Source organism: Dermacentor variabilis, unplaced genomic scaffold, assembly GCF_050947875.1.
Source record: "Dermacentor variabilis isolate Ectoservices unplaced genomic scaffold, ASM5094787v1 scaffold_13, whole genome shotgun sequence".
In the NCBI taxonomy this organism is placed as follows: domain Eukaryota; kingdom Metazoa; phylum Arthropoda; class Arachnida; order Ixodida; family Ixodidae; genus Dermacentor; species Dermacentor variabilis.
Genome location: NW_027460291.1, coordinates 28,747,264 through 28,774,483, shown reverse-complemented (window position 1 = coordinate 28,774,483; position 27,220 = coordinate 28,747,264). Strand labels below are relative to the sequence as shown.

At 42.3% G+C, this 27,220-nt stretch overlaps 1 protein-coding gene across 2 annotated transcripts in view; it reads right to left on the bottom strand.

Moving 5' to 3' along the window:
• AspRS-m (aspartyl-tRNA synthetase, mitochondrial) overlaps positions 1-27,220 on the bottom strand; it is a 179,652-nt gene that overhangs the window by 106,167 nt on the left and 46,265 nt on the right. For both annotated transcript variants that reach the window (XM_075677586.1, XM_075677587.1), the window contains 3 exons: positions 15,880-15,926; positions 11,041-11,112; positions 222-326 (listed from right to left, as the gene is read on the bottom strand). In XM_075677586.1, coding sequence (XP_075533701.1) covers positions 222-326; positions 11,041-11,112; positions 15,880-15,926 — 224 coding nt within the window. The remainder of the gene's footprint in view (positions 1-221; positions 327-11,040; positions 11,113-15,879; positions 15,927-27,220) is intronic.

Sequence of the window (27,220 nt, the reverse complement as noted above, 5' to 3'; positions counted from 1 at the left end):
GATCATTGCTGTTGAGTTTCTTTTTTTTTTTTTGTAGGCACAATAATGGCCAATAATTATTAAAGTGTCTTTTTTTATTCAATTGTCATTCCTACACCATGTGACAATAAGAAGCCTAACAATTTCACCAGTCTTTTTTTTTTTTCTGTACCCTGCAGAAGCAGTGGATTGCTCAAGATTCCAACAAAGGGACGGAAAGCACATAGAAAGTGAGCTCTGACCTGCGTGAACTCCGGCTGGCGGTCAGGACGTGCTCCTTCATCGCGGTAGCAGCGAGCGACCTGGAAGTACCGGTCCAGGCCACCCACCATCAGCAGCTGCTTGAACTGCAGTGGGGGTTTGGACAGGCAAGGGTCAGCGTGCTCTCGGTGCAAGATACAAGGAGGGCAGCACAATGTTTGTATTTGTGCCCTTTAATCAACTCTCATATTTACACAGACAGCTAAAGGCTTGGGCAAATTGCAACATGTACCCTTCTCATGTAATTAAACACACCTATTTATGCCTAATAACACAAGTACTTTCGTTTCCAGTATCTCCAGTTCGTGTTACATTGATGTATTTTGGCTTGTGTGATTAGATCACAGTTCTTGCCACCTTTAGTGACCAAATGAGTAGCGGCCAGACATCACACCCTCGTGTAATTGTGCGTATTGGGTATTCTCCTTTAAAATCTACTTGTTGCGTTTAATTACATTATTACAGTGCGGTAAAACCAAATAGAGAGTATTAGCCTGTTAATATAGTGTCACCGTTCATGCTATACTGCGACACAGCAAACATGGACAGCAGCAGCAGTGCTGGTGCCATCTTCTTGTTGCACTTCTTTCAACTACAACACGCTAGAAAAAATTTTTGTGTTGCACGACTGTACTTGTTTAAAGAAAAGAGTGTCTATACATTAATGATCATGTTGCAGACAATGCCATTATGCTAACAACCAGGGTGTCTACCAAGTTGACATTTCCAAATTCCCTGAGCTTTCCAGGTTTTTCCCTGAGTGCCCTTGCAAAATTCCCTGAGTGACGCAAACTATGTTTTATGTCAAGACGAGCTGAAGCCACGTCACCCGACGCTGTCACACTCTAGTAAGCATATGAAAAAAATTTTAACAAATGACTTAATCCAGTTTGAATATTAAGGAGGAGTGTTTATGTTATTCAAATAGAGAATAGAAAGAAGGGGTTAGTAAAATGCACAGCAAATAAAATGTCTTCAAAAATTGCAAATCGGGTCAGACATCCTCAAATACAAATAAAAAGGAGATGCATACAGAACCAAATATTTTGGAATGTGAGCTATTTCTATCAACTGATACCAAGCTCAGTGATATAAGGACCGAAAATTGTCACAATTAGCATTCTCTCTCAAGAGCTTGGAAGTCAAGCTCAGCTGTCCTGACATACTCTCAGCCCGCGCACGACGCCTCAGTGTTGTGTTTCACTGCTTTAAAGAGTTTATTTTGGTTTGGATGAGGGGCACCTGCATCTCGGCATCAGCCAAAATTTTGTTTTTTGAGCTCAAACTTCTTCAAACCGGCGGCAGCAAGCTTCCTTTCCCATTTATTCCTCAATGCATACATCATTTCTGTTCTTGTCCTCCTTCTGCCACTCGTTCAACCCAAGGACCATTTGAAGCATCTTGGCCAGTTGCACAGTCCATGACCGATTTTTAGAACTCCCTAGGGGTCAGGAAAACGTTCGAAAAATCGGCCAGTTGGAAAAAAATAAATGCGTGTCATTTACTGCCCTTAGGGGCTCAAACCGCGACAGGCACGTTCGAAAACGCTCTGAAGGCCTGTCGGTACACATATTAGGCATATCGGCGCTCGTACTAGGACAGGAAATACAGGGTGCACGCATGTATAATTAAGGAATGCATACTGTGTTCTGTGCCAATAGCCCCTTCCCACGCTTGTTATGCTTCACTGCAATATGTTGAGTCGGCAGCGGCAGGCAAGTGGGGGCCCGCGCCTACCGAACGCGCGGCAAGCGCCAAGGCAGTGAGGGAGACTCGGAGCTAACTGCTCCTGATGAAAACCGAACTAGGACTGAGCCGTCTCGCGGACGTTTATTACCAAAAAGTACTTCACACGCCAGATGACACCTCCAGATTGGTCCAAGCTCGTCACATGACAGAAGGGGGGTGCGCCATCTAGTTAGACTACTACGAAACATAAATGTATGATAACACGGAGATCTGGCTGGGGGCGACACTATACTACACAATACTTCTGCGTATGCTTCACCATGTAACATTTCTGTACAGAGGCGAAGCTGACTTTCGGGAACCGGCATTATGCAACGCACCGTGTTTTCTAATTTCCTAAGCCAATCACGAGGACCACAAACTCGGAGTCCGTGCCATTGCTGACAGCAGCTATTTCTTTCAATAAAAAACTCGGCATCCAACGGCAAGAAGCTTCATAGCGAACGTCGAAGCAGCTAGGCCTAGCGTTGCCGCAGTGGTGGCAACGGCTGCCAGCGGATCTACGTGCGAGAGTGCCGGTTCGAGGTGGCGAAGTAACCAAAACGGCAGCGGTGGTACCTTTGATTATTGCCATTTCGGACCCGTGGTCACAGCAAAACGTCCGGAAAATCGGACGGCGAAGAGTTCTTGCGTCCGAAATTTCACACGTTCTGATACGTTGACTCTATGGGTTACGTGGTGGTGCCGCGAAGCCGTCCAAATTATCGGACATCCGGAAAGTCGGTCGTTGACTGTACACTGGAAACTCCTCCAGCCGACGACAGGGCGTGAAAGACGATTCATTATAATTCCTGTCTATTACTCGAGCCAGCATTACCACGGCTTTCGAACCTTTCAAGAAAATTACCGCTAATTTTCCCTGATAGAGGCACAAATTCCCTGAGTTTTCCCTGAGTTTTTCCAGACTACTCAATATCCCTGAGAATTCCCGGTTTTCCCGGTGGGTAGACACCCTGACAACTAAGTAGCTCATATTTCATCAATGGTGAAACAAAGCATCACAAGATGGCGCCACCATCACTACTCCCCGCTATTCCAATAATGGTAGTACAGTCGAAACCTGCAATAACGAAATCCCGTAACAACATAATTCTCGCGACAATGAAACATTTTCGTATCCCCGGTGAACGCCCATAGAATTCAATGCATTTCGTACCTCCCAGCAACGAAATGTTGCTGTACTGCAATCCCGCATCAATGAAATTTACCGGAACGTAACTCCGCATATTACCTACTCGCATAAGGCTTGCAAGCTCCAAAATGTGCACAAATGTAATTGTTTTGCACTAAAATTGTTTGAAGTACCACCACATTACACTTGTGTGGGTGCTGCCACTTTGGTTCACAAAAACAACCAAGCGCTGGAAGCAATCAGTGTGCTGGAAACACTGAATAGCCGCCATCTTGTTTGTTGATCGCCCATTTGAAGCGGCACGCATGTAGCTACCGACACATGACGACAGTTTTTGCACGGCTATTAGGCGAGATCGTAGATTGTTGTTCGAAACACACATTCAGTTTGCGTTTCCTGTGGCTGATGACTCAGCAAGGCCTAGGCCAATCGCGTGACGCAAAACTGAATGCAAACTGAATGCACATTTCGAATAACAATTGCCGATCGCGGCAGTACACTGCGTAATGTGCACTTTGGTGAGAAAAATGAAGCAAAAACAAGGAAATCCACGTCCCGCCACCATGGAGTTATTTATGGCGTTTAAGATGGCGGTTGCAGCATAAGGAGTGTCATGCATCGGGTTATGATTGAGCAATCGTCCAAAAATACGCATCCCTTGCTTCAAGAACGCTGGTTTTGGTGCCACCCGACAGGCATCGCATGCGGATTCGGCGCCGGACATAGATTTCTGCGAAAGGGCCGTTATCTTGATCGTTTGCCTACGGGCACACGAGATACGATCACTTTTGCGCTCGGCACCAGACGCATCGGCACTTATGGGCAACGGCATGCGCTGGAGAAATGCTGCAGCATGCGCCATTGCTCTGCCTCCGGTGCCGAGTGACTCAATATCTCACAAAAGTGATTGCACCTCCGAAAGCAATTGACCGAGAATACTGCGTCATGACAGTACTGCCACTGATGGTCGACGCATGTGGCGCACTTCGTACTGTTGGCAATGCAGTTCTATATCCTCAAGCAAAGCTTGCCAATGTAGGCCAAAGGAATTTTGACAGTAAGTTTTTGTTCTGCGATGCATTACCTATCTGTGCTGCCTCTTTTTGCAACAACGAAATTCTTGCGAAAGCAAATTTTTTCACATTCTCCGCCGATTTCGTTATTACGGGTTTCAACTGTATGCACATAGACAAGTAAATTGTCTACTGATCTATTTAAAATTCCATATAAATAAGTACTCCCACTACTTCTGGTGCCAGTCGGAATAGCCAGCAATTTTTTTTATGAAGATAAATGAAAGCTAAGCTACAGCCGCCAAGCCTATCAGGAATCAATTGAGCTATTTCTATGCATAACCACCACATGCCACAAGTACTCTATTGCCTCTGCCTGCTTCTGCTGAATGCTGTAGCGCGTTATGTGCATCTGAGATCCCTTTGCATAAGCCACTGTCTGTGCATGTACAAGCTCCCTAATTTACGCAGTGTTAGTATGGTCAACCTCCATTAATTTGGCAATTAGCAGGGTCCATGAACTGATTGAACAACAGTGAAACATTAATATGAGGCTGAAATTATGAGGCTGAAAAACTTCAATTATATTGAGAATTTCTGCAGATGAGGTTTTTGTGTTCCAGCAAGTCCGAAAGAAACTCCACAGCTTCCCAAAACACAACTGGTTAAAAAAGTATGTTATGAAAACAGTTTTGCAAGAAACCAGCATAACTTCGTGAAAAAGAGCAACAGCCATGAGTTTGTATGGTACTATAACATGCAAAAGAGCCCAGGCAAAAGAGAGCAAGCCTGCGATGTGAGCCATGCCTAATGTTTGAAATCGCAGTCAGATGGCATCACATGCACCGTCTTAAGCAGTGATTAGCACTCGAACTCAGTACAGTGGAACTCCGGTTATGTGTCCCCAGATTTTGCGATGTCCCGGTGTTATGATGGATTAGTGAAGCCTCGGCAAACTCCCCATAGAGACAACGCATTGAAAACCTCTATTATATGAGGTGAGATTATGCGCATTCCCATTGCGTACCACAACCTGTAAGAAACTGCAAAACCAACGGTGGATCCGTAAGAAGCACTGCCAGCTCCTGGCAGCTGCCTCGTGGCACCATCCCTTCCTTCAGCAGGGGCAGAGCCACAGCCAGCTAGAGCAAGTTGGCAGCGTGCCCCTTTGCATGCAGAAGGCACCGACTGGTTTTGGCAGTCCACCTAGCCTCCTTTTTCCTTCCCTCACTGCTCTCTCCTCGTTCATTCCCCTTGCCCCTCTTTGTGTAGCGTCATCTCATTGCGCTTTCTCTCTCTTGGCATTTTTTGTGTTCACTGCCTGCCCACACTCCTCCACGGTTTCTCTCAGCCCTGCCATCTCCTTTCTCTCCCTCAACATATTTTTCTTGGCAATGGCTGCTTGTGTCGCAAGGGCCCTCCATGTTTTCTCTTTATCAGTCATGATCGGAGCAAACAGCACTGAGACACCACTGAGAACTCAATAGCCTATGTGTATGTCCGCAGGGATGCGTTGAACAACCGTGATGCACATAGCAGCGGAAACAAACAGAACGGACGCTCGGGGACAAGCTGAAGTTCATCGAAGAAGCAGGAAACAGCACGGAGACACGAATATAAAGCCAGCACCACCCGGACTTTCAGAACCTTCATCAAAGACCATTCTGGCAAGGGAGGATACCATAATGACCTAGTGAAACATAATGCGACGTGGGCAGAGGGCACAGCAACAACAGCAGGGGCCATGGACATTACTTGAGCTATCATTTTCAGAGCTACAGTTCAACTTGTACGAGATTTCAGATTTCAGACACATCCGCGTATACAGCTGACAGCGTTTCTGGCACTGTGCCAAACTTGCTACATCTTGCGCAGTGCTAAGGGAACTGTCAGCCAACTGCTTCGACACATACAGTGCTGAGTCTTGCGAAAGTGAAACTATAACGAGATCACCCGAGAATACCATCCCAGTGCGCATGATAAGTGTGAAAGTATGTATGAAAATTGAACCGATTACCCACCGGAAGGCATGCATGCCATATCAGATATGCGTGTTCACGCACACAGTTCAGAACTTTGCCTACACATGAGCCCAGAAGACATCACAAAAGTGTAATTGGGCCCCCAGTTTCACGCAGGTTGTTGCGAGACAGAACGTGCTGTATGGTTCAAAGAAAGTCTATAAGTAACTGACCAATTTCCAAAAAAGTGTGCAGGTGAGAAATGAATGTTTTGGCATGTTGGTGGGCGCGTTACACGGTATGCTAAATTCCTCCAGTAAAGCGCGACTGACATCTGCACTGCAGTATTTCTTCACGAGTTTATTTTTGCAGTGGTTTTTGTTTCTGAGCCCTGCAGAGCATTAACCTATATTTTAATTCAAACTTCTCTCAACTCTGTTGCACGAAATCATGTACAGTTGACTTCCCTTAACCATTTAACGGTCAATGACATAAATATACAGTGCCGCGAACAAGTCCAAAAATGGTCGATGCCGTATATTTACGGCGCCGTCTGTACGTTCAAAAAGTGCGCCAATTTCCTAACTTTTTCTTTTCTGTCATGTGGTGCCACTATGTGGGGATACAGGGAATTTTTTTTGCGTGCCTCCCTCTCTCGGTTTTCGTTGCATGGTTTGTTTTAGCGCTAGTTTGCTCCCCCGCGTGCATTGGTGCACTACTGCTCGCGCATTGGTGCGCGCACGTGCAGGTGGCCGTTTGGATTTTGTTTCGCAGGCGGTTTTGCCTTTTTGCGCTTGCAGAACTGATGGCTATCTCGTTACTAATCGCTCAAAGGGCAATTGCTTGTTTCTCGCTTGTTTAGCGCTCACAGGGATGTGCATAGGTAGGATGCCGCCGTGCATGCGTTTCCGCGTTTCCGTTTCTTTCTTTTTGTTAAGACTCGTGAAAACTAATTGCCCTAGCTGGTTGGCGATAAGATGAAGATTAGCGGAAGTTTGTCACATGTGTTGCTTTTTTTGATGGACACACAACCAAACAGTTTTCTTAAGTGTGCACATCTACGCAATTCGATTATGCTATGGACGTACATATTAACGTAAAAGCAGGAACATTTGACACTTGCGAAATATTCTCGTGTGCGGATTTTCAAAACCTTGAACAATGTGCATAAAATTGCATAAAATTTTTAATTCTGATAAGTTTATTTCCTTTTTTATTGTTGTTATTCATGAATGAAGAGTGCATATATACCAATGCAAAAGATTTTTTCTCACTTTACGGTCACCCTAGAAAATTTAAGGTAAGTTTTTTTCTAAATAAGTCCCTAAGAAGAATTGGAATTTGCAATAAAAAAAAATCGACCCTGGGCAGTTGCATATGGCGAAAAAAATTGACCCTCAGAGGGTTAATTCCACCCTGATGGAACCGATGAATGGATTGAATTATCTGACGTGTCAAATTAAACAAGATGCAAAAAAAAAAAATAACACACTGCCGATTCATTTGGCAGTATATTTGCCCATTTCTAGCACGCCCCTGAATCAAATGCATGCCCATTTTCTATGTGTCCAACATAGAAAACATGTGGAAATGATATTAAAGCTACTAAAACATGTAGAAATCTAATGTGCACCCAATTTCCTAGCAAGAAAAATGGGCAAGTGTCCAACGTGTTGCAGAATGGGAGCAGGTTTCTTAGTCAGCTTAGTTATCACATGTTAGAATCGGGTAAACATAGAAATCAGACATTGTGAGCTACAGTTATTGAATGAATATCTTCCTAGGGCAGGTCGAAAATATGCATTTTCGATGGGAGATTGAAGTGTGTTCAACACATTCTTCCCTAACCTCTGCTGATACAGATATTGCAACAAAAGGGGTCATAACTATTGGGGCCTCCACAGGGGTCAAGCACGTCTATGTCGACTGGTAAAATTCGAATTATCTGGCGAAGGCCAAGTTTAGGATTGAAATAACAAAAGCTTGGGCCCATACAAATGCATGAGTACCGGCCGGGACGTTTGGTCAGGATCAAATTGACCGAAAAATTGAATTAGCCGGAGTCGAATTAACGGACATTTACTGTATTATGGACACCTTTGTTGGTCAGATTATACAACATTTTCGCCCAGTCTCTAGAAAGTAGGAGAATCAGGGTTCCACTGTGTAAACATATTAAAAAGCATTATTGTATCTCAACACAAGAAAGAAAAAGAATAGCCGAGACAAAGCACTAACTTCCAACAGCATTTTATTATGAAAAAACACAGCCATTTAGCCACAGGCTTACCGCATGTATCTTTAAAAGTGATCACTCAAGAATACTGCCCCTGTGTGCTTGGTATCTGTGGCCAATCACGTGCAAACAACGGTGACGAAATACCGCTTTCTTTAAGAAGGCTTTCTTTTTTTTTCATTTTCTTCTGTGAAGGTAAATTCTGCACGTCTCATTTTTCTCTGATAGCGAACATGGAGGGCATGTTATATTCAGGTGCACTTTCATTTTCCTGCATTAAACCCGCTAAAATTAGGTGCATGTTAGATTCAGGGGCGCATTAGATTCGGGTATAATATATGGTAAGCAACAACAGATGATGTGCATGCTTGCATCACCTTATAAAAAATTGCAACCCTTTATGAGACTTTACACAGAAGGGGTTGCTCATGCAATCTATCTTCAAACTGATTTCAGCCTAACTTCATGCGTCACTTTATCATGGTTCTTACTCATGGCAGTGCATGCCTTAAAACAAGTTCATAAACACAAGATGTGCAAGACCGTCATAACATGCCCTTCTCACATTTCACGTGAAAGTTTTTCATTCTTTCACATAGAAGTTAGTCCTCTGTCTTGTCCATTCTTTCCTCTGGTATCTGTGCTCCAATAATCGTCTTCAAAACATCTGATGCAGCCAACAGTAAGCTTCCCTTCTACTGTTTACAATATTGTAGCAAAACTTGGCATACCACTTTCTCTAGCACTGATACGCAACACTGCGATGTACAGTGCGGTCTGCTGTTCAAGGGAATGCTCAGTTTGTGTTCTGCAATTGATTTCCCAGAGATATGGGGCCCACAGACAAATTTTTCATGTGTACATGCATGTTCCATTTATTAGATCAGTCCTACTTGCTAATGAAGGCAAAGAAATGTAGCAGTCATAGTACCGGCTTTATTACTGCTCATCTATTCCCTCTAACAGTGCACTGTGCTGTATGTAGCAGCAACTGCTGGTGACAACAAAACAAGGACTCCTTCTCAGCGCCAACGCTGGTAATGGTAACAAGGAGGAACATACTTCCAGCAAAATTTCATGTTGCAAAATAACCAAGCCTATAATACTTGAGCATCATTTTCACATAGAAATAAACACAAACAAATAATGTCTCTCACAGCTGTGCTCTTTTATGCCTTCTTATAAAGCCCTTGCGTACTTGAAACACAAAGAGTACATTAAATGCAAACTGCAATAAAAAATTACGTTCTTAAACTGCAGTCAGAATATACATGGACTTACATGAAGAACAATTTCTTTTGATTTCTGAAATAATGTTCGTTATATGCCAATTCATGGTCAAATGCATAACATAAAAAGCAAATGTGACGTGCTGAAATTTCTGGACGAAAGCTCATACAGTGGACTCCCCTTGCGGGATCGCAAGAGTTGATTGAAATCTGAACGGTTGGATTAACAAATGGTGGCAAAACAAACAAATTCAAATATTTTTTATTGTGCGAGGCCACCTGCAATATCTTTCTACTTTTTACTCTTGAAGCTCGACTCAACCGGCATGCGGCAACGAGCGTCGACATGTTTAACTGCTGCTTCAGCATTGAACTGAAAGCAAAAGTCAAGTTCCGAAAATAATATTAAAGTAAGCCAGCTTCACACCTGGAAAAGCAGTAACACTATCTGCTGCAATTGTTGTTTTTCAAGCCTTAGTGGCAACTGCATGCACCATGGGACACCGGCGAGGACCGAATTAACCGAGCCGGCATGCTTTCGCGTTCAAGCTAACCAGCTTTTTCCTCCATGGCAGTGTATGGTTTCTCGTCAGGACTTTCTAGATCATTTAAATTAAATGGAATGTCGAATTAACCAAGACAGAATTAACAAGAGTCAACTGTATTAGTAAGTGCGAGATTTTTATGGCATTGTGTAGCATGTATACAAAAGCTATTTGTAATGCAAGAAAGATGTGCTCTTTTAGGGCCATTAAAAAAGATGTCCTCATTATGAATATGTTTCCCAGAGCAGAAGATGTGGAAAAATTGAGATTATACCTAAGCGTTAAGGGTGATGCCATCGTGCTCGTCCACTTCTAGTGACAGCAACAGTGACAAACAAAGCACAAAGATTTTACTTTGCCCTTCATGTTAAGTGCCTTTTCTTGCCCAACCTGCAAATGTTTTTTATAAATCTAAGCCTCAGGAAAGAGTGCCCAATCAGCTTTGAGCCAGCATTTCTTCATCAAAACATTTGTTACTGTTTTTCTACTTGCACAACTAGCAAGATTACAAAATTGTTTATGGTGAATAAAATCATTTTCGAAATCTGTACAATTCACAAGCATGAACTGCAGTGCAGTGAACACTAACTACATACAAAATATTTGCCAATCACTACTTAGTGATTAAGAATTTGCTAAGTAAATCAGGTTCCATATTCACAAAGCTTCTTTTGGGTACAAGAATTAGCCTGCGCCCGCCACTCGCAACAATGAATCGGCATGACAACGAGAATCGCTGCGGCAACATGGTACCTGTGTAAGAGAAGTTTTGCGAACGTGGGCCCAGTCCTTCAGATGACAAATAAATTCACTAAATCATAGAAAGTAAGAATAATAATGATGCAACCTTGGTGAGCAAGTAAACTTCAAAATGAGAATAGCTGAGAATAGCTGAGCATAGCAGGAAATGGCCTTGTGCCCCCGCCATTCTCTACCTGCTGTGGGCTCTGGACAAGTGCGTAGAACTGGCCTGGGAATCGAGTGGGCACCACATACTCCTGGGCACCCTGCACCAACAGAACACAAGTGTGAGCAATGGCAGGCTGCTGATCTTAGCACTCGTCGAATCACGTTCGATAGCACCGTGACCTGCACTGAGACATACTACCAAGCGTGACACTTTTTAAAAGCCAGCAGCAACAAAAATTCACTTTGGATAAATAGGTAACAAATCAGTAATAGGTATTACTCAAGCAACTTTGGCAAAGCTGCAGGACTGGTAGTTGTCTAATTTTCTTATTAGCAGCCTTTAAATACCACCTAAGCACACAATGCGTGCAACTGGTAGTTGGCAGGCATGACCCAAGTCCCAGCACGTTGCATCCGAGATTTTTCAATGCACTCCGCATAGATGCGGACACCGTCGAATCTTGGAGGTAATGCCGAGGAGTCGAAAGAACCGGATCGTGCATAACTTCCGGTGAGCAGTAATGACGCCATTTTCTTTCCGTTTCAATGCAAGAAGAAAACTTACTTTTGCAAACCTTTTGAGATGCATTCACTTGTGGTTTTTTTTTTTGTTTTCGTACATATAATTTTGCATGGAGGCTATTCTGTATCTACACTACAGAACTTCATTGATACGATCCCATTATCTATGACTTCCCAGTGCCAATGTTCATGATTGAGAACACAAAAAATGATCCAATACAGATTCGCTTCTTTTCTACCAGTTCATGCATTCCCGGAAAACACAATCTTTCAGCACCAATTTATTTATTTTTTATTTATTTATTCATTTACCTCACAGGCTCCCGAAGGAGTATTGCGTGAGGGCAGGATACAGGGAATTAGCAAAAAGAAATGAGTACTAAGAAATTATACATTGTTAGCGAGTAAACATGAAAGAACAAATATCTAACAATATAAATAATGCAATAAATGAAACAAAACGACTGTGTGAAGTAACAAAAAAGGAGTACCAAGAAATTATACACAAATGGTAGCAGGTGAAGATGAAAGAACAAGCCTTTAATAATGTTAAAGCAATACAAAACAAACATTAAAACAAAACAAAAAGAAAAACCTATACAACTTTGCTACAAGTACTTACTCAGGTGTGCAGTATGGTTTAGTTGTGATGAATTATGGAAATAATATGCATAAGTGTGCTTTGAAGGATACTGGGTCACGAATGTCAACTATGTCGTTTGGTAGGTTATTCTAATGTTGAATGGCACGTGGTAACGCAGAAGAATTGAAAGCATTTGTTCGGCCAAAGATACGCTGGAAATAAATGATTACGCAGACGCCGAGATGTACGAGTGAGCGGCAGAGTGGACGGGCGCGTGCTATGGATTATTTTGTGAAATAGACAGAGCAATCCTATGGTTTTTCGTGATTCAAAAGATGAGACAGATAAAGATGACTTAATGCTAGTCACGCTAGAGTTGCGGTGATAATCTCTGACAATGAGGCGGACAGTGCAGTTTTGGACCGATTCGAGAGTCGCGATTAGGTAAGCTTGGTGAGGTGACCAGATAGGGCCTGCGAATTCAAGTTGTGGCCTTACGAAAGTCTGATAAGCGATTTGTCTGGTGAGGACAGGAGCATCTCGCAGGTTGCGTTTAAGATAACCGAGCGTACGAGAGGCTTTAGCAGTTATTTTTTCGATGTGCGCAGACCATAACAGGTTAGGTGTAAGGAGAATGCCGAGGTACTTATGTGAGTTGGTGCGCGTGACGGGGTTCTTAGAAAGTGAGTAACCGAAAGGAGAAAATGTCTTTTTGCGGGTGAATGTTATTAGTTTGCATTTATCAGTGTTTATTTGCCAAGAAGAGCACCAGTTAGTAATATGGTCAAGATCTCGTTTAAGTTGTTTAATGTTTAATACATCGCCAAACTGCAATCATATGACACGTTTTCCAGCAATTAGATCCCACGTACACAAGAAAAGGCACGAGGTGTGCGCAATAAAGTTGGGAAGCTGCCCATTGCAGCAGCTTCCTTGCAACAGTTGCCCGCTCATCACACGTGAAAACGTCGCTGCGGACTCAGTTTCTTATTCCTGTACCAGCAAATCTCCCTCCCAGGTCATCACACGGCATATTCACAGCTATCACCTCCAGACCTATCGAGATAAGTATCTTCACCTATCTGTTTCAGAGTGTGAAAGCCGTAGCACCATTGAAAGCATACTACATGCTTTTAATAGGCTATAACCCAAACGCACCACCACTCCCCGCTGCAGGTGGCATGAAGAGAGCATCATGTTTCCACATCACATATCGGCATTGCCCACCACCTCAATTTCGTTTTGGTTTCTCGTCCCTGTCTTTAAATACTACGCAATAGAAAAACGACAACATGCATCTTGGGTTGCTTGGGCTCCACCAGATCAACACGTGTGGCAACAATTCACATGGAGTTCAAAACTTCTCGCCAAAATTTCCGGCTCAAAGAAGCTGCTGACCCAGGCCGAATTCGGGGACCACAAATGTAAGCCTGCTGAAGCCACAGAAACGAAAACGCGAATTTCAGGCCCCACCAGCTTGGCATACTTCGGTGTCTCGTGCTGAAACGATTTGTGCAACGCTTCGCATTACGTATATGTCGACTACAGTTGAGTCTGTCAAATTTTTAGTGACATTGTATGTTTTCCCAGTTAGTATGTTTTTTCTCGCATCTTTTCCAACACGTATGACTGAGGTTCTACTGTATCTGAATTCAGACTTTAAACGTGACCCAAAATTTTGTTTCAGTTAGTCTGCCTGCTAAGATGTTTGGTTTGAAGAATTCCATCTATCCAACTTGCATTGATGGCCTTGTTTTCTTCTGCCTTGAACTTTAGCGAGCTATAACTTTTTTCACATTAAGTTGGCAACGCACATGAAATGAGTAGTACAGTGAAACCTCGTACTACAAGCACCACATTAACAAACTTTTCAGAAATCCCTTACTGACTTCTTATAGCTTCAATGTAAAAACATTTCAGTACTACAAACTTTAGAATGCCCAACTTTTTATAATAATGATTGTTATTCAGTTTCCATACGATGTTAACAAGGCCTCAGTACTATGAACTAATATTCTGAAATCTCGGGATTCTTAGATTTCCATGTATCCTTCAAGGCAGCCGAAACAAACAGTAGGCTAGCAAATGACAAGCGGACGTCACGCTGCACGGGTTAGGAAAACCTGGGACGGCACCCAAGAAAAAAAGGATGCAGGTGAGTGGAGGTGACGACACATCAGGTTTTGCGAGTGCACACTCCGCAATGCGTGCTTTTTCACCCTTCTTTCTGCGCATGCCTCTTTCTTTCGCACTTCTAACTGTGGCCGTACTAGCCATGCACGCGGTGAAATGTAACCTCTGTACTTGCAGGCATGCCACACTGTCGCACTTTCCAGACGGTGTGGTTTATGCGTGCTTGTGCTTTGGCATAGTTCAGATGTCCGCCTCGAGCGAGACAGCTGCGGTGTCATGGCAAGAAATGTAAAAAACAGACAAAAAGCAAGAAAACATTGCGTTTTGGAGGCAACATAGAGCTACCTTTTTGTTGGTAGTTTTCTCGACGCCAGCTTCTGTATTGCGCACATCACTCTTATTGTATGGTGCTTCAGTGGTGCGGGGCAGTGGAATCTATGGAAAATAGCAACAGCACGTGCCGAGAGCCAACAGCAACGTTTCCGTAGGTAGCTTATATGGTGACAACGTATGAACTGATGGGTTGATGGGCGGAATGGTTAATTTTGGGGCTTTTACTATAACAATCTTTCAGAAAAACAAACAATTAACCGCAGTCCCCTGAAGTTCGTTATATCGAGATTTCATGTACCTCCTAAATGACACTGCTACAAGATGTTTATGCTTAGAGAGTTTACAAGAAAAATGTGCCTTCCCAATTAGCGAAGCTTCTAAAAAGAAATGAAACCATGCATGTTCCATGGCAGCTGGAGGGAAACATCTGCTGCAGAGCCCTGAACCATTCTGCAGTAAGCACCTTCAGCACTCGCCATTACCAGGAAGTGCCCTCACAAGCACTGCAAAATTCTGTTCTGTTTCCAACATCTACCGGCATACTCGGCACGACATGCAGCCAACCACATGGCTATCCTATTGACCCGGCATCAATATGCCCCGTAACAAAAAATTGGGCCTAAAAATTGCCTATGCACTACTACAATTGGATATCAAACCAAAACTAGTGTACTGCCGAGGCCAATATCATTGCCACTGCCATCAAAAGACGGTGACAGAACATGTTTTTGTGTAGGTCAGTAATGATGACAAGCCACTTTTATTATGAAAGCCGATTTCAAAGAAAAGTTAATTGCTGATGTTAGTGGAAATAGAGCTATACAACATGTTTTTCGTCTTCCGGAGAGACCCATGTGCATCGCTGGATGATTGGTCACTGGATAGGTTGGTCAAAACACAGGCTGAAATCCTGTTCACAGTGGTCGCAAAGTCATTAACATAATGTGGTACACCAAACACAGCAGAGAGTATGGAACATTAACATTAAGTGTGCCCAAGTTTCAGTTCCTTGAAGGCGCATTCTGAATGATGCGCTTGTTTTCTGATGGCAAAAATTGCTGTCATGCTACTTTTTTTCTAGTTATAACATTAACGCTTTCGCTGCACATTATTTCCTTACTTTGAACATGGAAAAATGGGGTGAGCATAGATTCAGCAGGCAATGTGAAAAAAAGCCCCTAGTGAAATAAACAAAATTTAAAAGCTGTCGAACAGATGAATATGGGAGTTCACTTTTATTGCATGATAGCTCTGTCGATGACATACAGTGAACAAGTGAAGCCATGGCACTTACTCCAGGAGTTCTCTTGAACAATGTTGGTGTCTCCACTTCTACAAAACCTGTGAAACAAATTAAAGAAATTTTAACGTGGGGTAAAAATTTTGCAATACTAGTAACTTTCCTTTTGAATGTGTGAAAGGAATAAAGAAACAATAAATGAACTGTGTTTGCATTGCTTTTGTAATGCAGAAGTCACAATCCAAAGACCCCTACCAAAATATATTCCAGTATCTTTAATGACATGGCTGCTTTGCATTTAGAGAATTGCATTCACAGAAAATTCGTTATCTGCAGAACATAAAAACTGTCACCATCTCAACCAGTCACTGCAAAACACTGGGTACCTACACAAGTGTAATGACAATGTGCAGTGAGTTCCAGAAATGCTAGTGTACAAATTCTGAAGCCAGAAGGCAGTCAAAAGATGACAAGCAAGCTGCTGAACATCACTGAAATTCAACAACACTGGGCTTAAGGAAGTGCAATGATAATAATAATAATAATAATAATAATAATAATAATAATAATAATAATAATAATAATAATAATGTATGCCTTACTTTTGTTGCTTTTGTTTACGTTCCAGTGTAACTGAACAGTTAGCTAAAAGCAGTGTTGGGCAGTAACTAGTTACTAGTAATGGATTACCGCTAACCAGTTACTCTTTCAGGTAACTTCTAACTGTAACTCGTTACTTTTGCATTCAAGTAACTTCCAACACTTTTCCACGGTAATGAAATTGTTACTCTGTTAGTGATGACAATGCCAAATAATGCCACAAAGATATGTCGCCTTCAAGAAGACAGGTCCAATTGTCGAAACGTTGGCTCCTGCTTTCACCTTGTTCTCGTTTTGCTCATCGTCTTACTCTGTTAGAGTTACTGTTCGAGTTACACAGATGGTTGCGTCTAACAAAAAAACTGGCAGTTTGGCCCGAAGGCCAAAGCATTGACAGTGATAGTGAGGCGGCAATGACTCCTCAGACGGTGCTCGAAGTATACACGGGTGCGACACCTTGGCACAACTCGGCACTTAAGAGGAAGCTTTCGCTCGGGCCAAACTATGATACCACCTATTCAAATACATGTCAAACGCAGAAACACTTTTCCGAAATAACCACTAGGCCTATGTTAACAAAATATGTTGCATTTAGACAAAGTTATATTCTAATGACTGGGGCAAGCAGAATTTTGATGTAAGGCCTGAATTATTTACAAGAAAGTCTCAAAAATTCACAAGTTAAAAAATAGAAGCAAGAAGTTTAGATTTGTAGCTCTGCACCAAGAACAGATATCGTAGTTCTGCCATTTACATTCGTTTGAGCATCTGAAGCAGACAAATTTGATATATCAATTTATATCTTGCATGAACTTGTTACATTGTTTACACAGGTTTTTAAGAAGTCTTGCTCGCATACTAGTGGTATATTTGAGTCGTGTTTTGTCTGCTTTAGATGTACTATAAGATGCAATTTACAGAATTGTGGCACCTATTTTCATTGCCGAGTTAAAGTTGTAAGCCTGATGGCTTTCTTTTGTGAGAATTTCCGATTTTCAACAATTTTTATTAAAAACTGACAACCGAAATTGAAAATTCGCTAGCAACAGTCACTAGATTATAACTTTTTCTTTTATATGCAACAAACCTCATCAAATTTGGTGTAGTGGTCGCTGAGAAAAACGATTCCTCCTTTCCCATGCATCGAAGCTTCCTCTTAAAGAGCCCCTCACCAGGACACATTACAAATTTTCGTTATGCGCTGGAAGTTGTTAGGTCCCATAGGAGTGTTCTACCGCAAGAATTTTACAAGTTGATTCATTAGTAGCCGAGATAGAAATACTTCAGTACCACGAATCCATGATTTCAGGAGACGAGCGTCATCGCCAACATAGACCTTCTCTCCACTTGCCCCCGTCTAGCCTCGACTAGTGAAATTCCTTCTCTGCATTCTCCCATACCGGAGCTGGCGGATTGTGTGACGCATATGTCACGAGCCGCGCCTTCTTTCCCTTTTTTTCCCTAGCTTTCTTGCTACACGGCACACTTTCGCTGATGGCCTCACGCGTGAGCTGTTGCGTCTGTCTCGTTACGCACAGTGCACGATTTTGCGCGCTGTTCACGGGAACACCTGACTAGCAGTATAAGTCAGTGCTACACAAAGACTGAGGAAGACGAAAGTGGATCACAAAGCATGATTACACACTGGAACGCGGTAGGAAATGGCAGCTTCAGTCTCTGGGCGCAGAAGCGCACGACGTGGGAACAAGTAGACAAAGTGTAAATACATCTCTCTTGGTACAGTACGAAGTAAAACAATGACGTGCAGACACTCGGTTTGTAGGTTTTATTGTTTCTCTAAACTTTAATTCGTCTACTGAAGCAACAGATCAAGCAAATAACTGCTGTTGCCTTGAATAATTCTCCAAGCCACATGTCACTATGAGCGACGTCACAGCACTGCCATGTGCGTAGGCGCACCTGTGAGCTGTACGTTGACTCTCCAGCTGGGAGCGCAGCACCCACGAGGATAAAGCAAAAGTTTGAAATTTCAGCTATTTCCGCGGTGTACAAGGATGTAATTCTTGGCAGACACAATCATTAGAGTGCACTGTATGCACTGTGCTTTTCAGCTCAAAATGGCCAGACCTGGTGAGGTCTGGCCATTTGATACACCTGTTTGATACACCTGTTGGACAGAAGTATCAGCACCCTGCCAGCTACGAAACGTCCAACAAGGCTGGCCTGATGAAGAGCACCAGCAGCGGCATTGCAGGAGTCACACATCAACAGTGCACGTGGTGCGACCAACAGGAAACTGATCGAATCCCGCCAGTGGACATTTATTTATGTTTATTTATTTAGTTCATTAAATATTTATGTACACATTGTATACATCCAGAACATCACAGCAAAGCGGTCAGTGCAATTTCTCTTTGCGTGCCCATATAATTGTGATCGAAATAATATTTTAGCAGTGAAAGAAAAAGTAAAAGAAGTAGAAGCAGATAACGCGCTGATACATATATTTTTTTTAATTTATACAATGCCGCAGACTCGTGGTCCAAGAAGGGTGGTTGATACAAATACAAAAGAAATACAAAAAAAAACAGCAACGAAAAAAAGCAACAATAATACAGGCTCATAAAGGTTACTTCACAGTTTGATCACTTGCTTTGATAAGGCAGTTCCATTCACTAATGGTTCTCAGGAAATAAGAAAACTTAAATAGGTTTGTGCGAGCAAAATATGGGGTTAAGGCGTTTTCATTGTGGTGTCAGGTGGGCCTGCTAGTTAAGGGTGACAAATATGTTGATGCATCTAGTGCTAGTTTGTTTTCCAAGAGTTCGGAAAGACATTCTAATCTAAATTTTTGCCTTCATGCCTATAATAGGGGAATGCCATTTGCTTGCATTAAATCAGAAGATGAGTCTAATGCTGAAAATTTATTAAAAATAAACCTTACGGCCTTTCTCTGAATACGTTCAAGACAATCAATGTTGCATTTAGTATGAGGATCCCATATAATGCACGCATATTCCAGTCTTGGCCACACAAGAGCAGTATAGCAGAGCAGCTTAACATTAGTGGGAGCAGTTTTACGTTTGTGTTTGAGGACGCAAAGTTTGCGAAAGGCAGATGAACAAAGATTATCAACATGAAGATTCTAAGACAGGTTTGAAGTGAGTGTTACACCGAGATATTTATAGCAACTTACTTCTTGTAATGGTGAAGACCCTAATATGTAGGTATATTATAGCGGATTTTTTTGGCGAGTTACTGGAAGGCAGACACATCTGCTCGTGTTAAGGGTCATTCCCAATTTTACACACCATTGATGTATATTGCCCAGACTAGTGTTGAGATCGTTGTAATCGTTAGCGGAACTACTTTCTTTTAAACAAAACACAATCATCATTAAACCATTTTATTTCTACACCAAGGCGAACAACATCAACAATATCATTAATACTATTCTAATTTTTATTAATGACCTACCCACAAGAATCACAGGAAACATTAGGCTATTTGCAGACGACTGCATTCTTTATCGAAATATTAACTTGCATGATGACCACATAACATTAAACAACTACTTGAAAGCTGTGTCTAACTGGTGTGCCCACTGGCAAATGACTATCAATACTAAGAAATCTGCTGTTCTTTCAATCACCAGAAAAAAAAGTAACTCGAGCTTTATGTATACCGTTAACGACGTGCCACTAATACGAGTTTGTGAACACAAGTACCTCAGATTAACGTTAACACATGACTTCAGATGGAACTCCCATATAGATAACGTTACAGCAACTGCAATGAAACGCCTTTTCTTTCTTGGATGACACCTCCGACTAGCACCACCCGATATAAAACTTCTGGCTTACAAAACTTTCGTCAGGTCAGTCCTTGAGTACGCAAATGTTATCTGGTTCCCATACACTAAACAACTAATTAAAATTAACTAGAAGGTGTACAAAGGAAAGCTCTACGGCATATATACAATAAACATAAATTAACAGACTCGCCCACCGAACTACTTAACAAAGCCGGAATCCTAACAGCACAAAACCGAGCTGTACTAGCCCGTTCTAAACTTATGTACCAGCTCTTACACAACAAGCTTAATATTGATACCTCTAGATACATCTCCAGAAATGAAACACGACCAACGCGGCATAAAAACACACAAACACTCAATGAGCATTCTTTTCATACCGATTGCTTTAAGAATTCATTCTTTCCTTTAGCAATAAGAGAGTGGAATAAACTGAGTGAATCCATTAGTAACAGCCCCTCATTAGATACATTTGCTAATTCAGTGGAAGAACATCTCCTTGCCTTACAGCTCTGAATTACATACTCAGGTTTATTACCGATCTTCATAGCCTAACACTTTATTCTACGAGTGTTCTTTTTGTATGATGCATCATACGCATGACTGCATCCTGTTTGTCATGTTCATTAGGTATTTTATATCACATGTGTTTTCAGGTGTTATTTTTTTTCTTGTTTGGTTTCTTGTTTTCTCAGATTCTTCTTTGTTATAGTATATTGTACCCAAATATTGCATTTGTGATGAACTACTTAATTCTTTAGTTTGGCGAAGCCAAAACCTTTGCAATAACACACCCATGATTATGTAATGTGTTTATATTCTCTGTTCATAAATACTACCATATGTACTTGCCCATCCTGTTATATTCCCAAGAGGGATTGACAGTATGTGAAATAAATAAAATAAATACACAATATAAAGAGGAAAGGGCCTAACACGCTGCCCTGAGGTACATCGGATGTGACCGGCCCGAGTGTTGACCCGCTACATCCACATATCATTTGCGATTACTCAAGTAGGCTGAAATCCGGACAAGTAATTGTGAAATGCCTATTGTTTCAAGTTTGAGACTGAGCTTACTATGAGGAACTTTATCGAAGGCTTTACAAAAATCCAAGAAAAGCATATCTATCCTACCGTGTCTATCGAGGGTCAATGCCAGAGAATGAAATAATGTGACGAGGCGAGTTACGGTTGATAATCCTTTCCGAAATCCATGCCGATATTTCATCAATATGCAGCGTTCCTCGAGGAAGTTTGTTATAATAGTAGCTATGATATGTTCAATAATTTTACAGCTTTGCAAAGTTATTAAAACAGGACGGTAATTTCCTAGTGTCAGGCAGTCTCCCTTTTTAAAGATAGGTACAATTCGGGCTGTCCTCCAATCACTGAGTAGTTGTGAAGTGAGCAAAGAAGTGCGAAAAATAATAACCAAAAATTTAGCAAGAGGTAAAGCATATCGTCGTAGGAATACGTTTGGGGTATTGTCGGGACCGCACAATGTTTTGGTTTTCAAATTTAGTAACACAGATACCACACCAGGCTAAGAAATGAAGGATGCATTTCCACGTCAAAAGACTGTCGTGTTACAGGCACAGTCTGAAACGGAAGTGTTGTATACGCTCTGGAAGCATTCACTGAAATGCTTGGCAATGGCTCTCTGATCCATTACGTTGATTTCGTCGACTGACATATGTGATACCGTCTTTTCTCTTTTCGCCGCTTTAATTCCAGAATTTACTGGGGTCACTTTTGATAAAGTTAGGCAACAAGGAAGTGCTGAAGTAATGCTTTCTCGAGCTGCGCACAGTTTGAACGAGATTGTTCTGCGCATCATAGTTAAATCGGCCGATGCCTGTCGGTTTTTTTTATCACTTAACTTTGCATTTCATCTGAATCATGGTGTCAGTTATCAAAGGTGTTTGCTTGTTAATCTTTTCGGACTTGGTTGGGACAAAATTATCTAAGCAGAAATGATACATTTCTTTGAACCGTGTCCAGAGTGTGCCGACATTTGCATCATCAAAATTGGTAAAACATGTTTCCATATGTTCAATTATGTGTACATCGTTAGCCCTAGGGTAGTCTTTAAAGTGACTAAGTAATGGATTTTATTGGCTGGTTACTGGAACAAGAGCAAAAGTAACGTATACGAAGTTGTGATCAGAGAGACCTTGTCCTACTTCCACAGTGTGTTGAGAGAAATTGTGGTTAATAAACACAAGATCCAATATTGAGGTGGAACCACCCTGTACTCACCTTGTTTCGTGAACTACTTATTACATATATTTATCACTTACATATATTTATTGCAGAAAGGCGATATCTCCTTGCCATAGCACAGCACAGTGAATTGGGAGGCATTAGTATTGCTTGAGCACGTGAACATACACGAGCACAACACTTTGAGCAAGGGGCTCGCCGTTGCAGTGAAAAACCACACCAGCAAAAAAGCACCCACATGCAACACACGCCAGCAACATGCTGGGAGGCACCCAGGATGCATGCGTTAAGCCATACTTAGTCGGACCATCTTGTTCATAACACCGAGCTCTATTCCTGCAACCAACAACGTAGCCACAACACAATCATGTCGGTTGACCAAACACAACCGCTGCCTTGGCCTTTGTATCCGGAATATTTCAGCACCAACAAACATTAGGCTACTGTTCAGTACGCGCAGAAAGGAATGCTCGACCAGCAAGATGTACCTCATCCAATGTGAAGCACCTAGAGGTATGTTTTACCATTCTACCCAAGGGGATTGCTGTTCTGCATGTATACTTCATTTAATATCAGCAGCTATGCAGCCTAGCTTGAAGCAAACACTTTGGTGTGCATTTATTGAGCACAAAAAAAACAACCTGCTGCTCTGAGGAAGTTTAGCTGCAAGAAAAAAAAAAAGAAGCCAAGCTTGGCCAAGCTTCGGAAGAAACAAGGTTAGTAGGCAGCAGCTCGAATCAAAGACTGAAGTCCTGTGTTGTGGCAACAGGTCGACCAAAAGCTCCATCAGAAAGTCATGTGGACAGGTTGATCGTGGACTTTGTGGTTTGTGGTAAGAGACCAGCAGTATTTTTCTTTCGTGCAAAACAAACAGTCCTGGCGCATGCTTAATGCAATGCAGCCAACAGCGACCATAATGAACAAGAAGTCGCATGCTAACCAAATCGAAATCATCTCAGGGTGTCTACCAAGTTGACATTTCCAACTTCCCTGAGTTTTCCAGGTTTTCCCTGAACACCTTTGCAAAATTCCCTGAATGAGCTAGAGCTTTGTTTTATGTCAAAACAGGCTGACACCATGTTGCCCGATGCTGTCACTCTCTAGTAAGCATGTTGAAACAAAAAAAATGACTTAATGCAGTTTGAACAGTAAGGAGTAATATCTATATTATTTAAAAAGAAAACTGAAGGAAGGTGTTAGTAAAATGCACAGCAAAAAAAAAATGGTAAAACACATTCCAAATTGAGTCGAACATTTTCAAATACGAATGAAAAGGAGATGCATACATAAGTAAATATTTTTGAATATGAGCTATTTCTATCAAGTGATAGCAAGCTCATCGGTATGAGGCCTGAACTTTGTCACAACTAAGATTCTCTCTCAGCAGGTGGGAAGTCAACCTCAACTGTCCTGACATATTTTCAGCCCGTACACAACATCTCAGTGTTGGGTTTCACTGCTTTGAAGAGTTTATTTTGGTTTGGCTGAGGGACACCTGCATCTCGGTGTCAGCCAACACTTTGTTTTTTGAGCTCAAGCTCCTTCAAAGAGGCGGCGGCACGCTTCCTTTTCCGTTAATTCCTCAGTGTGTTGGTCTTTTCCGTTCTCATCCTCCTTCTGCCACGTGTTCACCTTATGGATCATTTGAAGCATCCTCTTGGTCAGTTGTACAGTCAACATCCGATTTTTCCGACTCCCTCGAGTCTGCAAAAACATCCCAAAAATGGGGCAGTCCGAAAATAATGAATGCATGTCTGTAACTGCCTTTACGGGCTAAAATTGTCACAGACAAGTGACACATACACCGGATGCCACGAAATATGCATCCCACCTACAACGAAGGACGAAGACGAGCCAGGGGTAAAGCTCTGCTCGCCAGTGCCCGCTTGAACAAGGACCGGACATGCTTCGTAGACGCTGCTTCGTACGTTCAAGAAGAGGCCTTCTCCTCAGTGGTCATTGACTGTGATTCTAAAATCCTTAGCTGCGCTACCGTCCGCACTTCTAATTCCAGCGTTGCAGAGCAAGTTGCTATTGCTCTTGCGTTGACGGACAGTGTACATGACACGATTTATTCGGATTCCAAGGCCGCTATCAGGGCCTTTCAGATGGGAATGGTGGCTCCCCAGGCCCTACGTATCATCCAAAGTGCCAAAGAAATGAAACATCACTCTTTGGCCTGGTTCCCTGCGCACCTTGGAACCATTGAGGGTGCCTCGATCAACCCCAACGAGGACACGCACTCGGCTGCACGAGGTTTGACTGACCGTGCGCTGGGCAACGCGTCCTCTCCTGGGCGACCCGAGCCTCTCTGCTCGTATAACGAAATCTGCAAATACAATTATCTCACAGGCAAGTGTAAAAAAGCTCTTAAGGCCTGCCAGTACACTTACCAGGCATATCAGTGCTCGCACTTTGACATGAGACGGGGGTGCACGCGTGTATAATTAAGGAATACATACTGTGTTCCGTGACAATTGCCCCTTCCCACGCTTGTTATGCTTCACCGCGTAACACTTCTGTACTGAGGCGAAGCTAACTTTCGGAGACTGGCATTACGCAAAGCGTTGTGTTCTGCGAGCTTCGAAGCCAATCGCAAGGATTACAAAGGCAGAGTCGATGCCATTGCTGACAGCGGCGAATTCTTTCAATGAAAAACACGGCACCGCACGGCAAGAAGCTTAATAGAAAATGTAGAAGCAGCTAGGCTTAACGTTGCCGTGGTGGTGGCTACGGCTGCCAGCGGATCTGCGTGCGAGTGTGCCGGTTCGAGGCATCGAGACAATCAAAATGGCGACGGTGGTGGCTTTGATTGATGCCATTTCAGCCCTGCAGTCAGGGCAATATGCCTCGACTATACGGAGTACGTGGTGGTGCCGTAAAGCTGTGCGCATTATCAGGCATGTCGGAAAAATCGGGCGTCTGGAAAATCGGTCGTTAACTACTCTGGCAATAGCTAGTGCCGATGACACGGCGTCAATGACGATTCGTTGCGATTCCTCTTTTACTGGAGCCAGCATTAACACGACTTCCGTTCTCTTTCGATAAAGTTACAGCTAATTTTCCCCGATAGAAGCACAAATTTCCTGAGTTTTCCCTGAGTATTTCCAGACTATTCAAATTCCCTGAGCATTCCTGGTTTTCCCGGTTTTCAAGGTTGGTAGACACCCTGCATCTACAAAGAGTAGAAAGGGTCCCTCACAGACCATTCGACAGCCTTGAACAGGTGTTGAACAGCCTCTAACTCCTATGAAAAATTTGATAAGCAACTTATCTTAAATTACAACAACTTCTGTAAGTAAGAATGCCAAGCGGGACACACGTTTTTATGCTTGTGTTTACATACTTTTTGCGTTGTGCCTCATGTTGTGTTCGTAACAGATGCATCTTGACTCTTTTACCTGTCTTCTTAATTTTCTCTCAAATAAAATACTGTTGTTAATGTCTGTTTATTATTATAGCTCAAGGGCCCTTTGAGGGACATTACATGAGGGGTGGGTACAGTGATTACAATAACATAATTACAGTGAATAAAAATCAGTGAACACAGGTCAGTTGGTGAGTACAAGACACAATGAATAAAATAACATGATTCACAGCAGTATATACCATGATCCTATGGGTTAACGTTGATGCACATGATTTCTTAAATGGAGGATTTAAATTCTGCAGGGTGGATGATTGTAACGATATGGCTGGAAAGGCAATTCCAGTCACACTTAATACAAATAAAAAATGACTGATGAAATATGGTACGGGCACGTGAAGGAACGACAGCGTTTGGATGGGTGTTGTGAGACATGCAATGGACTGGAACGATGAGCTCTTCGTTGGGTGGTAAAGAGTGAAAAAACTGGTCATAAAGGTTTAGTAGAGATATTCTGCAGCGATGAGGCAGAGCGGGTACATCAACTTATGATTTCAGTAATATTGCACATGCATACTCAAGTTTTGGACGAATGAGGGTTTTGTATGCTTAAAGCTTAACAGAGGAAGGCACAAAAGAAAGATTGCAACGGATGTAGACCAAGACACAATATGTATAATTATTAACTTGATTAAGATGATTGGTCCAAGTTAGCTTGCGGGAGATGCGAATACTGAGGTATATTTGAACGAGCCAGCTAGGGATATAGGGCAGTTGTAAATAAAGTATTGGGGGGTTGCAAAGTTGCAACAACGATGAAATGAAAATATTACAGTTTTATTCACACTGACAGACATCAACCAAATTTTACACCCCTCTTCTATATGTTGAACACTGTTCTAGAGGATAGAAATATCAGATAAGTCTATTATAGGGCGGTAAAGAATAGAATCATCAGCAAAGAGCCACATTTTCAACCACACATGAAGGGTTAAATCGTTTAAGGAACAGAAGTGGTTCAAGGACTGTGCCCTGGGGAACAGCAGGCAGGACTTGTGAAAAAGATTAATATGTATTAACACAGACGAATGGACAACGGTCTGTTAAAAATACTTGAATCCAATTAGTGCAGATTTAATCGTGAGAGGTTAAGTAGTAAATGGGCATGGGATACCTTATCAAAAGCTTTTTCAAAGTCAAGGAAAAATGCATGACCAGATAGATACGTTACCATGTAGTGCGAGAATAAAGCGAGCTGGAGTCTCGCAGGAGTGACCTTTACAGAAAACGTATTGGTTAGGATAAAAAAAGTTGATGGACGATGGAATTTTGCTACACTAGAAGAAAATGAGATGTTCTATTAATCTGAAGCAGACACTCGTGATTGAAATAGGGCAATAGTTTTTAGGACAAGACTTGGTATCTTT